At 38.2% G+C, this 14,648-nt stretch overlaps 1 protein-coding gene and 2 pseudogenes across 1 annotated transcript; 1 reads left to right on the top strand and 2 right to left on the bottom strand.

Annotated features, from left to right (window-relative positions):
* The first annotated feature begins 485 nt into the window (after nucleotides 1–485).
* Nucleotides 486–1,460, top strand: LOC136282450 (uncharacterized; annotated as a pseudogene).
* Nucleotides 1,461–1,581: 121 nt separating this feature from the next.
* On the bottom strand, nucleotides 1,582–2,322 carry LOC131792928 (uncharacterized; annotated as a pseudogene).
* Nucleotides 2,323–10,812: 8,490 nt separating this feature from the next.
* Nucleotides 10,813–12,954, bottom strand: LOC136282712 (protocadherin-like wing polarity protein stan). The gene is made up of 2 exons (XM_066170441.1): nucleotides 12,604–12,954; nucleotides 10,813–11,634 (listed from the first exon to the last, which is right to left on the bottom strand). Exons 1-2 carry the CDS (start codon nucleotides 12,952–12,954, stop codon nucleotides 10,813–10,815), a joined length of 1,173 nt encoding a protein of 390 aa, XP_066026538.1.
* Nucleotides 12,955–14,648: the final 1,694 nt, after the last annotated feature.

Below are 14,648 nucleotides of genomic sequence, written 5' to 3'. Positions count from 1 at the left end.
CCTGAAGAAAACCTTATTTATTTTCCTCTAAGTTTCTCACCAATAGCTCGATGCGTTAACCGTTTTTGTTATGCTGAAGTTGAGGTGTGGTGCCGTATGAGGCGGTAAACTCTTGCAGCCATTTTTGAAATTCTAATTAAAGGCAGAAATTCATTTTTTAATCGAAGTCTTCCTCGGTGTTGCCGTCCTGACTGCTTAAGGTCCCTTTTGTTCTGTATGGGACGGAAATGTACAAAGTTTTAAAACGCACGTGTTTCGCTATTGTTTTGCTCACTAGATCTTATGTTGCATTTCGTCCTCGTTTTCGTCGCCTTCGTGCTTTTTTTTTTATAAGGAACCATAAGATCCGACGACGGCAACGGCGAGGTCGTGAACTGGGGGGAATGGGGAGAGGTCGCCGTCGTAAGGCGCGAAAAATAACATTAAGAACACTCTTGGAAGACGCAGTCTGTTCCATAACAGGCTTTTGGTTTATAAGTGAAAATATGGCATCCTTTAGAGATATACTAAAACTTCTCCTCGAAAGTGCTGATGACGATGATATTTCCAAGGACGAATTTCTTCTTCTTTACGATGAAAACATCTCGAAAAAAACCCAGATTTCCCTTACGATTGTTATGGAGCATTCGACTTAAATGAGATGGACGACAGCGAGTGTTTGGCTGAGTTTCGATTTCATAGGAATGAGCTTCCCCTCCTTTTAGAGGCCTTGCAGCTCCCTCAGTCTTTCAATTGTCACCAAGGAACCATTCGTGATGGGGCAGAAGCGCTTTGTATAAGATTGAGAAGATTTGCTTACCCATGCAGATACAGCGATTTAATTCCACGATTTGGTCGGCCGGTTCCGGAGCTGAGTATGATTTCCAACCTCGTGATTGATACATTCTATCAACATCACAATCACAGAATGACTCAGTGGAACAATACACTGCTGAACCCTCCACTTCTTGAAAACTATGCCCGTGCGATAAATTTAAAGGAAGTGCATTACTCAATTGCTTTGGTTTTATAGACGGAACAATAAAGCCCATTTGTCGACCCGATGAAAATCAGGGGGTCGTTTATAATAGACATAACGAGTGCATAGTCTCAAGTGCCACTCTGTTGTCTTATCTAATGGTATGATAACCAACATGTACGGCCCAGTATGTAATTGATTTAATCTGATTCGTTGCCCTTCCTTTTTTTTTTTTTTTTTTTTCTTGAGGTTGAGATTTGAAACTATACACCCCAACCTCAGCTAACTAAAACACTCATTTTTTTTCCTCTTTAAGAGGGTTCCTCACGATCTGGGGCGGCATGGCTTCTCTACAACAAGAGAACCAATGGCCGCGTATGGTGACCCCGCCTATCTCCTACGTGTCCACCTCCAGGTCCCTTACAGAGGTGCCAGAATAGCACCACAAATAGAGTTGTACAACAAAGAGTCTAAAAGCTTGTTATACAATGTAAGATTTTAGGTATAAAAACAAACAACAACGTCAAATATAAACTTGCCTGATAAATGATTTAAATGCCGAAACAAGCATTCACAGCAAAATCAAAGATATTATGAATATCTTTATGCAAATTTAAGCCGAGTTAATCTTGTTTTTCTGAGGTAAACATCTGCTGAAAACTTTGCATCTGCTCAAGTTGCTGCTTAGTTTGTTCCACTAATACCTTTAGCATATCCTGATGATGTTTTCTTGGTTGATCTTCCTGTTTACACTCAACTTCAACTCGTTGCTTTTGCAGCTGCAATTCTCCTTCTTTCCACTTCTGAACGCGATCATTTTTTTCACGCAAATATGCAATTGTGTCACCTCCACTTCTACAACTTTTTTTGCTTTGGTTTCACTTCCTCCTCCTCTTCATTCCGCTGCCTTTTCTGAGTTCTTCTCAGGTTTTCTATAGCCTCTGTTTCTCATTTCCGCTGCTTTTTTGTTTTCAGTTGTCTTATTATCGTTTTCTACGGTGTCTTCAGCTGCAGCTGCGACTATTTATTCCAGAGCCTTTTCCAACTCACTCAAATGACATTCACACTTGCCTTCACTTCGTCTTTCATCTTTGTTTTAAATTTTCCCTCAGCAGTATGTATCTTTATCTAACAGCACGCTTACTGACTTTGAATCGGGGAAGCTTGAGGCCGTTCAGATTGTTTGCAATTTTTTTCCTGATTTTGCCTTTAGAAATGCTTCCTTTTTTGCACTAAAAGGGTTCAGGTACTAAAATTTCTTGACACAAGCAGTTGCCATGTCCCTTGGTCCACTCCACCCCACCGACGCAGCACCACAGTTTCCTCAGAAACTTACCCCCTTTATTCATGTACAATGTAGCCATTCAGAATATGGAGTTACCGTGTTTTTAGACCGAAATCTGGCAGCTCTTGTTCAATAGAGAACAATACGAGTCAGAATAGGATTACGATTGTGCATGTTCACCCCCGAGTTAATTAGTCTTTTGGTTACATTAACAGCAAACTGGTGTATGATTGTAGATGTTACTCATATAATTTACAAAATTACAAAAGATTTTATTAGGGTTTGTGCAGAATTTCGACATTGGTTTAACTAAGACGGCAGTTTGAATCTCTCCTCTTGTCTATTTCCCGAGAGTGTATGTCATACAACACCTTCTTCTATCACGGGGTGTTTTTACCAACACAAAACAGGAACAAATTACACTTGAAGAAATCCCAGGAGGACGATCAGTGAGCAATGTTGTAAAAGGATATGTGACAAGATCCACAGTGTTTTGTCTTTCCAACTACATAACGGAAAAATGGCGTTAAATATCACTGAATGACCGTCAATCTTAACTTGCACCAACTTCAGTCAATACATATCAACGAAAGTCTTCATTAAAAGTGCTCTACCATAGAACACATGTCCCCGAGTTGATTTGATCCAAGCAATACAAACGACTGATTGTCTCAGTTGCTTTCAAGACTACAATTACTATAGAAATTCATGGTCATTATTACATTGTCACCGCTAAAATGCAAAAATGAAATGCGAGTCTAAGTCAAAAGGTTTCGTTCCAATGATTACTAGCACGTTGAATTAAACTTTGAAAACGATAACTATCTCAGATACATAGAGATGATTCCTTGGAAAGTGCGTACGAACGATTTTTATTCACCGGTTACGATAAACCATTAAAAAAAAACCAGTGAGCGCAGCGAACAAAAAAGTTTTTGGATGAATCGCGTTTTCCATGATATGAAGTTTTTATTTCATTTATACTTAGATTTTTTCTCAATGAACAAAAAATTTCAAATATTGGAAGTAAACGACTTTTAAACGAAGAATGTGAAAAAGACGATTTTATCGAGCTTTTGACTTTTGAATTGTAAGCGTATTATCTATGGAACGCATGAATAGTGAAAGTCAAAGTAAAAGTGTTTGTGGAAAGACCGCCTAAAAACGCAAAATTCAACTATTAAAATATGGATGCTGAGTATTTAAGGTTGCCCTCTTTTGATCAAGAGTCAGTGTAACTATCTGAAATGTTAAACGTTTAGTTCAAGTTCAACCCCTAAGGTGGACCACACTTGAAAGCATACATATGATGTCAATGTTTGTTCTTAGCCTTGTTCCAATGGTTTCTCAGAGTCGTATTTTGTTGGCTGAGTTTCCTTTTTTAAGAAGAAAATGAATCCACAAAAAGTTACACGTCATATTTAGCTCCAAACCAGTGCTGGGTTGTGGAAGCAGTTGAGAACAAGCAACTGTGATCCTGATTTATATCGTTGCAGCTATACTCTCCGAAATTGTCTTCCTTGTTGATGAGTCCTCCTGGTCTTCTATCAAATTTAAATCCCCTCTCAATGCTATTGTAACTCCATATGTGCCAGGATGCCTCCTCTGACTTTTCCAATTTTTTCCTTGCTCTTCAATATCACTAAAAGCAATTAAACAGGAAGAGACCAGAAACAATGAAAAGAGCTCGCCATGATTTGTTTTTCATCAAGAAAAATCAATACTTACAGCTGGGTGTCAAAACTTGTTGTCTCCACAATTAGAAGAGTAAAAAATTGACCACCATATTTTCATACGTTTCCAAGGAGGAGTTGAGTGTGATTCAGTTGAATAGCCCTTTTTTTCTTTTAGTCCTTCACAGAAGTTTCTTAATAGCTAAAAAAAGGAGTTTCACCTTTTTTTTTTTCTTTTTTCTTTCTTTTTTTTTTTTTTTACATTCGTGGGAGGATATACGTCGCAATGTGTCTTTTAATTATCTTTGGAAGAGTGATCACAAACAAATCAAGTAATTTAACAACAAGTAGCGTTAGACACCAGCGACAGACAAAGGAGATCGCTAATACCTTTTAATCTTTCAACTGTCTTTCATTCAGAAAAATAGATACTTACAGCTGGGTGTCAAAACTCCTTGTATCCCTATTAAAAGGAATGAAATAAACCACAGTTTCCTTCGTTTCCATAGAGGAATTGACTTTGTTACAGTTAAAAGATGTAGTTAAAAAATTAACATGAATTATGAATGATGGTCGATCCGGCTCCAGCTCTATATTTTTGGCTGAGCTCTTTGTAAAGGGATCCACAAAAGCAAAGGTTCAAAAACTGAGAAGCAGTCCAATTGGAAATTACCTCACTCAACCCTCCTTACTTTTGTATCTGCCGCCTTTGATGATATTTCAATTGGGTTTCTTTTAAGTTATTCGTACATTAAAGGAGCTGAATGTTTACAATGACTTTTTAAAAAAAGTATTAGTATGCAAAGAGAAAAATAGAAAACAATTTAAGGATACGGTGCAGAAACACTAAAATTTAGTTTACACCACGCACAAAACTAATGTCCCTGGTTGGCACAGTGTCGTTTCTCAAAAAGCGCTTCATCTTCATCCCTTCAGCCTCCATCATGCTGTTTAATATGGTCAAGTTTCGCTCATAGCATAATTATTAAAAATTTGCCCAACAAAGCGACGTTTACGGCCAAGTTGGATCGTTAAGATCGTGTCTTTCTCTGCGGACAAATTTCACCCATTTTCCTCTTACAGTCGGGATCGTTCGGGAACTGAAATATTCTATGCCCGGTGCCGGAACGATCTATTCTGACAGTTTTGCTGGTCAGAGCCGGGGCACCAGCGACACAATATCGCCCTCGTTGTCGCGTATCTTTCATACTATTCGCCATACTGAATTCGATTTAATGTCACCAAAGTGACGTCAGTGGTTTTTGGTCAAATGGTACTTTGGCTACGCAATTCGAATACCATTTTTTAGGGGAAAATGGCATAACTTTAAAAGCTTTCAAAATTGTCAATTTTATCATTGAACGTTTCAAACTTCGGAAACGTAGATTTCAAATAATAAACTTTATAACTACAATATACCTTCATGGTCACTTGGATTTGTATTTAATAATGTATTGACAGCGCGTCCAACAGTGTAATGTCGCTGTAAATCCACAAGCTTAAAGTAAAAGTTTGGAATGCGACTTTGAAAAAGACGAACACAAGTTCGTAACATTACGATGAGCAACAATCGTTCACAACTAATATGATAATATAATAAGATGATGTCTCACATTATATATAACAATACCTGGTGCTTCTCTTGACAAACACCTGCTCCAACTACTATACTTACTTCATCTCCTACATTTTGAACATTTCAAAAATTGTTTCATGAACAAATGTGTAATGTTTTAATGTAAGCAGTGATCCTAACGAAGCACTTAAGTACCTTAGTCCTTGTGAAAGTGAGGCTGTTGAGAGCTTCTCGCAGTTATGTATCGAGTCCCTAATATTAAAATCAAGCAAAGCTGTACATATTTATCACTTAGGAGAAATTACTAACATCTCCCTGCCACTAAGTAAATACCATTTCTCCTCACTGTACGGAATTTTTAAAGCGAAATCAAGAAACCTAAACTTAAAGCTTGGTTTTACTAATGATCAAACTAACGAAGCCGAAGCTAATTTTCAATTATCAGTAAAGAGAAAACGGTTGATTGACCGAGTCAAGAAAATGTCGCCCTACGACGAGAAAACATGTCATAATTAGATTAATAGCGTACGAAGTTATTTAAACATCTCCGAATCTAAACACAAACATTTCAACTTACGATTAGTCACTGGCTTGAAAATAATTTGCATAAATCAACTAATGGTGAGCCCTGAATGCGTTTTAAAAGACGAATATGAAAAGGGCCAATTTTATCGACCTTTGACTTTTAAGATATAAGTTTACTATCTATTGGACATTCCATGAAAAGAAGAAAGTGCAGGTAAAAAGTGTTTGTAGAGAGGCCACCTACTTACTTCAACTATTAAAATGTGGACGCTGTGTACCTAAGGTTGCTTATGACGTCGCTCTTGTGCACGTCTGCATTCTTCTGTGATATAGACTCAGTGTAACTAACTGAAATATTAAGAGAGTGTCTCTGTAAGAGCGGTCCGGTCGATTTTGCTTGAGATACGGATTTCGCTCGTTTCTCGTGTGTTGTAAGACATTCATGTACCTGTACTAAAACCACAATCAGTTTGATCGGATCTCTTTATTTTTCAGAGTTTTATGGAAATTAAATTTCACTCGAGCGAAGGCTTGTCGTGACACTTTTCAAGACTTTAATTTCATACAACTTTGGAGGACAATTTACAAAAAACTACGGAACTCAGCAAAAAACAAATACCACAGCCGTGTATATTAACTCTATCTTATCTATCGAGGCGACTTTCGTAAACATCACGTGTCAATCAAGGAAACAGGAAGACTTGAATGACACCATATCGGTTCGCCTAAATCACACACGCCAAAACCGATCAAATTCAAGGTAAATTTTTGAAAAAGTGAGGCGTTCTTAACTGATCCAACCAACATAGCTAGGACGTAGGTGCCATAGAAAAGATAACTACAGAAAAAAACTTTGCGGCCCGACCTTTACGAGAACTTTATAACTCCGTGAACTTACCTAATTTTCGACAATCTCCAAGTTTGGCCGCCATTTTGAGGGACTTGTCAACATGAAGCGTAACCGATATAAATCATGCAGGTAGATCTAAAACCGTCCGAAATACATACGAAAGCAATTCAAATGGACTTTACTTTCAATTCAAGCAGCAAAATTTGAAATTGTTCGTTAAACTTACCATCCCCGTGCGACCATTTATTCCAACAATTCAAACACTACAACTTTCTGAATTCCCCTCGTCGATTCCACCGCAAGAAATAGCCTGTGCCACCCAAGCTTCGACTTGAATGTGAGGTACGAATCAAATAACATTTGAAATTGTTTGTTTAACTTACAATCCCCATGCGACCATTTCTTTCAACAATTCAAACACTACAACTAGTGTTCGAATTCCCCTCGTCGATTCCACCGCAAGAAATAACCTGTGCCACCTAAGCTGCGACTCGAATGTAAAGTACGAATCAAGTAACATAACTGCTTCATCTTCGCGGCAATATCCCACTGGTATTTTGATTTTCCGATCGTCAAGAACGGTGATCAGGAATCGATCGGTTTGTTTACCTCATAAACGTGACCGCGGACCAGCCGCTAAGTGAAAACAGCATAGCGCGGGGTGGGGTGGGTGGCGGGCTTATGGTCATGAGATATTCGAATACATGCTCAAAAAGCTCTAGGACTATCAGTCTAAACAGTGAAGGCATGCTTCGTGGTACAAACAAATTTTATTTTATTCTCATAACTTTCTCCTTTAACTTAGAGCTGGTATTAATTAGTATATGTAATCACATGAGGCCAAGTACTATTAAGGATTAATTGCACGAGAGTTTTCAAAATTTTCCAAAATTGCCCGAGTCGCGAAGCGACGAGGGCAATTTGGAAAATTTTGAAAACTCAAGTGCAATTAATCCTTAATAGTACGAGGTCTCATGGGATTACTTGTTTATCAATAAAGGGCAAAATTTATACGAAGGAAAATCACGCGCGCAGTCTATTTTTAACAAATTTCAAGATAACGAACGGTTGCTATGCAACGGATTAGCCAATCATTAACAGGTAATCATGCCCTCTCTTGATTACTTAAAATGCCCTCGATTAAGTAAAAATGCCCTCTCTCTCAACCAATCTGCGCTCAGTAATTTTGCCCTTTATTGATAAGTAGAGTTATCAATATATTTTTAACCGGGTACCCATATAACCTTTTTGCTTATCATCAGTGGTATAAAATGAGGTGTCTTTTACACCAGAACCTTTTATTTATGCCCCATTGCACAGAATGAACACTATACTTGATTTGATCTTCTACAAAAACATTGTTGATTATCAACCGAGCAACATTGTACTTATTTCCATCTGTAATTAAAAGCACTTACACAAAGATCTATTTTTTTCCAACGTGATGTGTACTTAAGTACCCTTCATCTAATGAAGAATTTCTTCTCTTTTCGAGCAGATATGTCACGTGACAAAAATAGATAACAGAAAATATTACTGAAGACTACCTGATTCAACTGGAATAATAACTCCAAACAGCTTTTGAATGTCCTAAGACATATGCAAGGTAATTACATCTCTGCCTTGGATACGCTTCCTGACACCATCATGATCAGGATACTGACATGTTACCTTTGCACTTCTCCAAAACTTCCCCAGGGTGTGGTGATGCCTATAGCAAATCCACATTTTTTTGTCTATCCTCCTGAGCGAGGTGAAATAGGCCAATCTTTGCCAAGATTAACTCATTTTCACTTAAAAACCTCTTTAGACAGGTGGCAGCTTATCAAATGATGTTTTACTTCGTCATTGCATTCAGACAGTCGTACCAAACCACTTAAGCCACACGAGGAACCAAAGTTTTTTCCATCTTTGCTATTCAAAGAGGAGTCCTGAGACATAATGAACGTCTCGCCAATGAACGACTTCTTCCTGTACTTGTAATTGTTTCCAACGCGATACAAGTTCGAGAGATCTAAAGGAACTCACTATAACTTTGTATATTCGATACGATTTTAATTTCCGCTTCAAAGGAGAAGCCTAATGTAATTCGTGAGTGGTCAGTGGTTACGCTCGTGAGGTAAAGAATGGGTTTGTGACTTTCTCACTCAATTGAAAGACTCGCGTCACTCTTATGAAATGGTTGAACGGAATACAGACTTCGAGCAGTCTCTTATTTTTCTTAAAGATAGTGAGGTCACGCGTATCCTGTGAGCATGGAGAAGCCGCGAGACGCGAAACTCGTATCTCGCGTCTTTGCCGCTCCACGCTCTCAGAGTTGGGCAAAGACAAGACACGTTATTTCCGGTGAGATACAATAGGTTCAATGGTTATCTCGATTATCTTAACACATTTATTTACCTGGTAAAGATTTGCTTTTAAATCTATGAACTGATGGTAGTCCTATTTGGAACGAAACGAATTTGAAATAAAAAAGAATACTAAGTAAAATAAAAGTTGTCTGCAACACGAAGCATGCCTTCGCATTAAGACGGAGAATCCTAATGTTTATCATGATACTTTAATGCATATGTTCGAATCTTCTGATAATCTGCCCGCACCCACCCCTCACCCCGCCCCTCGCCACTGAACCGTACTGTTTTCATTCAGCAGCTGGTCAGCGGTCACGTTTATAACGTAGGTAGGTACGTCATGTATGGGCGTAAACAAACCGACCGATTCTTGATCACCGTTCTTGTCGATCGGAAAATCAAAATACCAGTGTGATATTGTCGCAAAGATGAAGCAGTTATGTTATTTGATTCGTACTTCACATTCGAGTCGAAGCTTGGGTGGCACAGGTTATTTCTTGTGGTGGAATCGACGAGGGGAATTCAGAAAGTTGTAGTGTTTGAATTGTTGGAATAAATGGTCGCACGGGGATGGCAAGTTTAACGAACAATTTCAAATGTTATTTGATTCGTACTTCACATTCGAGTCGAAGCTTGGGTGGCACAGGTTATTTCTTGCGGTGGAATCGACGAGGGGAATTCAGAAAGTTGTAGTGTTTGAATTGTTGGAATAAATGGTCGCACGGGGATGGTAAGTTTAACGAACAATTTCAAATTTTGCTGCTTGAATTGAAAGTAAAGTTCATTTGAATTGCTTTCGTACGTATTTCGGACGGTTTTAGATCTACCTGCATGATTTATATCGGTTACGCTTCATGTTGACAAGTCCCTCAAAATGGCGGCCAAACTTGGAGATTGTCGAAAATTAGGTAAGTTCACGGAGTTATAAAGTTCTCGAAAAGGTCAGGCCGCAAAGTTTTTTTCTGTAGTTATCTTTTCTATGGCACCTACTTCCTAGCTATGTTGGTTGGATCAGTTAAGAACGCCTCACTTTTTCAAAAATTTACCTTGAATTTGATCGGTTTTGGCGTGTGTGATTTAGGCGAACCAATATGGTGTCATTCAAGTCTTCCTGTTTCCTTGATTGACACGTAATGTTTACGAAAGTCGCCTCGATAGATAAGATAGAGTTAATATACACGGCTGTGGTATTTGTTTTTTGCTGAGTTCCGTAGTTTTTTGTAAATTGTCCTCCAAAGTTGTATGAAATTAAAGTCTTGAAAAGTAACACGACAAGCCTTCGCTCGAGTGAAATTTAATTTCCATAAAACTCTGAAAAATAAAGAGATCCGATCAAACTGATTGTGGTTTTAGTACAGGTACATGAATGTCTTACAACACACGAGAAACGAGCGAAATCCGTATCTCAAGCAAAATCGACCGGACCGCTCTTACAGAGACACTCTCTTAAACGTTTAGTTCAAGTTCAACTCCTAATTGGACCAAACTTGGAAACACATGATGTTATTGTTAGTTCTTAGCCTTGCTCCGATGTTTTCTTGCATTCAGTTGGCTGTGTTTCCTTTTCTGAGAAAGGAAATGCACTCGCAAAAAGTCACACGTCACATTTAGCTCCAAACCAATGCTGCGTTGTAGAAGCAGGAGAGAACGAGCAGCGGTGATCCGTATTTATATACTTGTTGTGAAATTTTCCGAAATTTTTTTCATCGGGGACTCCACCTGGTTTTCCATCAAATTCACATCCCTCTTCTATGCTATTGTAACTCCTTATGTGCCAGGACACATTTTCCTGCTGTTTTGTCAGGGCGGTGCAATAAGAACAAGAGTTTCCCCGGATATTAACATATTCGTACATCTGGCAGGTGTCCCAGGTACCAAAAATGTTATGACCTGCCAGCTTAGCGCGTGCGTAGTCCGTATACTGCAGACCATCCGTAGAAAAGTTACAAGTTGCTCTCAGATGTGTGGAGTAAATAGCAAGAGACTGCATCTGTGATAAGGATAGTCGGAACTCGCTCCAATTCACTTCCCCCTCTCTAATATCAATCTCAAAGTTTTTGCCAAACTCTGCATAATAGAAGGCATTTCTCTTGGACAAGGATAACGATTGTATTAACGTCCATACAAAGCCAGGTTCAGACTGCAAGTCACAGTAAACAGAAAACCGTTCATTGTCTGAATTATAGATGTCGTATTTTCCTGATGTCGAGGCACCGTTCTTAACTACGTCTTTGCAGCTTCTCGGATGTTTCATCTTCTCACACCGCTGACCAGAGTATGTGTTAGGACAGGCACAGTTAAACCTGGTGCTGTGAGCGTCACAAATCTCTTGACATACACCTCCATTGAGACAAGGATTGGTGCGGCAGCATCTGTCGATGCAATGATGCTTCTCTGGTGTGTATTTGTCTCCACCCTACAGCAACATTCGAAGGATTTTTTAGCTTACCATGCTCATCGAATTGGGTTAGCACGTGCACTTTAGCAACCGTCGACAAATCTCATCGGAAACGGATCGAATCGATAACAAACAGTGCGAGCAAAGTACGAGTGCCTACAACACATAGCGGGGCACCAGAAAGGAGATGAAATATCCATCAAAATTAGATTTGAAATGCAGTAATACAACAATGGTAAAGTCAATGATGTCTTTATGAAATTTGTAGTCACTTCTGTTCTGCGGTTCCCTTCGCATTACAACACGGCCTTTAAGAGAAAAATTTGCGAGGAAGAGAATGAACCCAATCCTCTAGATCTCTTAGCCAAAAAATCGCCTGTTAAAACTTTTGGAAAATGAGGAGATGAATGTTGATATACGCTGCTCAGAAATTTGTAAATATCTCTTGATAAAGTAACTCTTCGTTTAAGTCTTGTTTCAATTGTATTATATATCTTGATAACTTTGCAATTGATTATTTAATTATTCAACGGACTTAATTTTATTTTATTTTATTTAACAATTGTATTTTTATTAATGATTATCTTTGTTTAATTGTATCGGTATGTGATCCTTAGCAGAGACAGCACTTGTTTTAGAAGGGTGGCCCGCCTAGAATAGCTTGCTAATTGCGGGTCACCTAGGACTGTGATAATATTGTATTGCTAACAAATAAAATTGAATTGAATTGAATTGAAAAATTGAATTGCCAAATCAGTTTGTTTTAGTTTTGTCTAGATCAATCATATCGCAGAATGATCAGTATGCACCAAAATGGCTTTGGCCCGGACTGACATATAACACAACTGTTTTTTAAGGAGTACCGCAAAACTTGATCATGTGGAAATATTTATTTAATTTACGAACTTGAACATCTTGGGATATTTACTTTATTTAAGAAAGTTCATAAATAAATGAATAAGGATTAGATAAATAATCTTATCTCACCTTCACCGTGTAGCTTCTCACCAAATCATAATAATTTCCCCCTTGCCTCCATTTCATCGCCGCTGGCTCCATGTCTTTGTTAGCATCGTTAAGCTCACAATTGTTTTCTTTGGAAAGAGGGAAATAGTTCATGGATACACACAGGCAGTCATCTTTGCACTTCAAGTGACACTGGATGGCGTTTGGGACTGTCAATCTTTCAAACACGTGACCCTCAAGAATTTGGTTATGGATGACATCGTCATCGATAGCAAACTTGAAGTTTTGAGAAGTTACTTTTTTCTGTGCCTCAGTAGAGAGGGTCAAATTGAATACAAACAGCACGACTTGGAGATATTGTACGATGCCCATAGCAATAGCACTACTAATGTGAAGAAAAAAAAGATACATGATTATTTCTGATAAGCATGGGGTAATTTGGAACGAAACATATAGATATTTGGGTCTCTTGCTTAATTGCGACGGAAAGAAAATAATAGTTAGCAGTAAATTGCCAAAATTTTAGTCGTTAGCCGAAAGAGCCATTACCATATTGAGACCTTCTTCTGAGTCAGTAAACGTTTTGAAAGACTGAAAAGAGTGTATCCGTCTCGCTGTAAAGTCGATCTTCACTACAGAATCACATATTTGCGGAATTTTGAAAAGAAGACTAGGCAAACATTCAAGCCCAAACGAAATTGCTCCTCGACGGTTTGTGTTAGGAATGCTCTACAAAAGGAGACGTCTCAAAATGTTTTGCGTTACAAAACCAAGAAAGGAAACTCTACCCACCATCAGTTGTGAAAAGATCCTCTTTCAGCGATGCACTTATGAATCTCTGTGCTCTACAAAGTCAACTCTAAGAACGATTTGGAATGTATTATTCACAATTGAATATTTAAAAAGGGTCGCATTTTATTTTTTTACCATAGGAGTATGGGATATACAATATTAATGAAAGCTCTTAAAGTAAGCTTTCCTTCCATCGATGAATGATGATATCTCGAGTTTCGCTACACCTATAAATTTCGCAACCGTATGGCTGGTTTCTTTTCCAGCTTTAAGAAAAGAAATAGAATACAGACCAGTCAGCTAACAAACTCTGATCTTGTGTTGTATCCGTAGACTGTAAAAACACATAAGTTCTGTCTGTAGAGCCAGTTAGTAATTATTCACCGAAGTGGAAAAAATTAAATATTGTAGTCAATAAACCGAAAAACTAGAAAAACTTAAGTGAATTATTTAGGTTCATAAGTGCAGCTTTAAAAGATGTTTTCAATAAGAATCGCAATGTTTTTCAAAATATGAAGACCCCCCGTCAAGTTCGACTTTCGAACATGGCAGCCCTTCTGTCGCGGTGACTATTAATGTATAATGTTCCGAAACTTTTTAATTTTTAAAACTAATAGTAAAAGGGCGTCAATTTTGGCCTCATTTTGCTAAAAGAACCGATATTTTGACGAGTTAAGAAGAAAAGCTACCCACATAAAAGAGCTTGAAAGCAAGGGCAGAAATTTACTGTAGCCTGTTTTATTTGATTTTCATGATAAGAATTCCACTTTTGACAGATTAGATCACTTCAGGATATTCGTCTGCCCAGTAAATTAAATAAAATAGACTAAACAACTTAAGTTTACCACATCTTTGGCACAGTGTAGCTCCTCACCTGATTATGGTAATTTCTTCCTTCTCTAAATTTCATCGCCAATGGCTTCATATCTTGATTGGCATCATTGAGCTCTCAGTTGCTTGATTTGAACCGAGGGAATAATGATTATATATACAAGCAGTCATACTTACACATCACATGTAACCAACGAATGGTAGCAAAATAAGGCACATAGCTCCCTAATTATCTATAATTGTCATAATCACCTACACAATTATCTCTTGGCCATGAATCAGAGATGAACGAGGGAAAGCTGTTGAAGTCATTGAGGTGCCTGTTCGAGTTAACCCGAGGTGACTACACTAACATGATTGTTGCATCAGTTAACTGCTGCTTAGAAAAACCTAAGATGAGTTAACGCCCTGAACGTAAGCTTGCATGTGGAAATGGGCCCCCG

Source organism: Pocillopora verrucosa, chromosome 7 (genome assembly GCF_036669915.1).
Source record: "Pocillopora verrucosa isolate sample1 chromosome 7, ASM3666991v2, whole genome shotgun sequence".
NCBI classification, from domain to species: domain Eukaryota; kingdom Metazoa; phylum Cnidaria; class Anthozoa; order Scleractinia; family Pocilloporidae; genus Pocillopora; species Pocillopora verrucosa.
Note: the sequence above shows the minus strand (reverse complement) of the source record. Positions and strands in the feature narration are given on the sequence as shown.

Excerpts from the sequence above, each read along its gene's own strand:
- LOC136282712 (XM_066170441.1), bottom strand. The coding sequence starts at position 12,954 with ATGGGCATCGTACAATATCTCCAAGTCGTGCTGTTTGTATTCAATTTG. Across the intron at positions 11,635-12,603 it reads TGAGAAGCTACACGGTGAAG|GGTGGAGACAAATACACACC; the intron begins GTGAGATAAGAT and ends ATGTTGCTGTAG.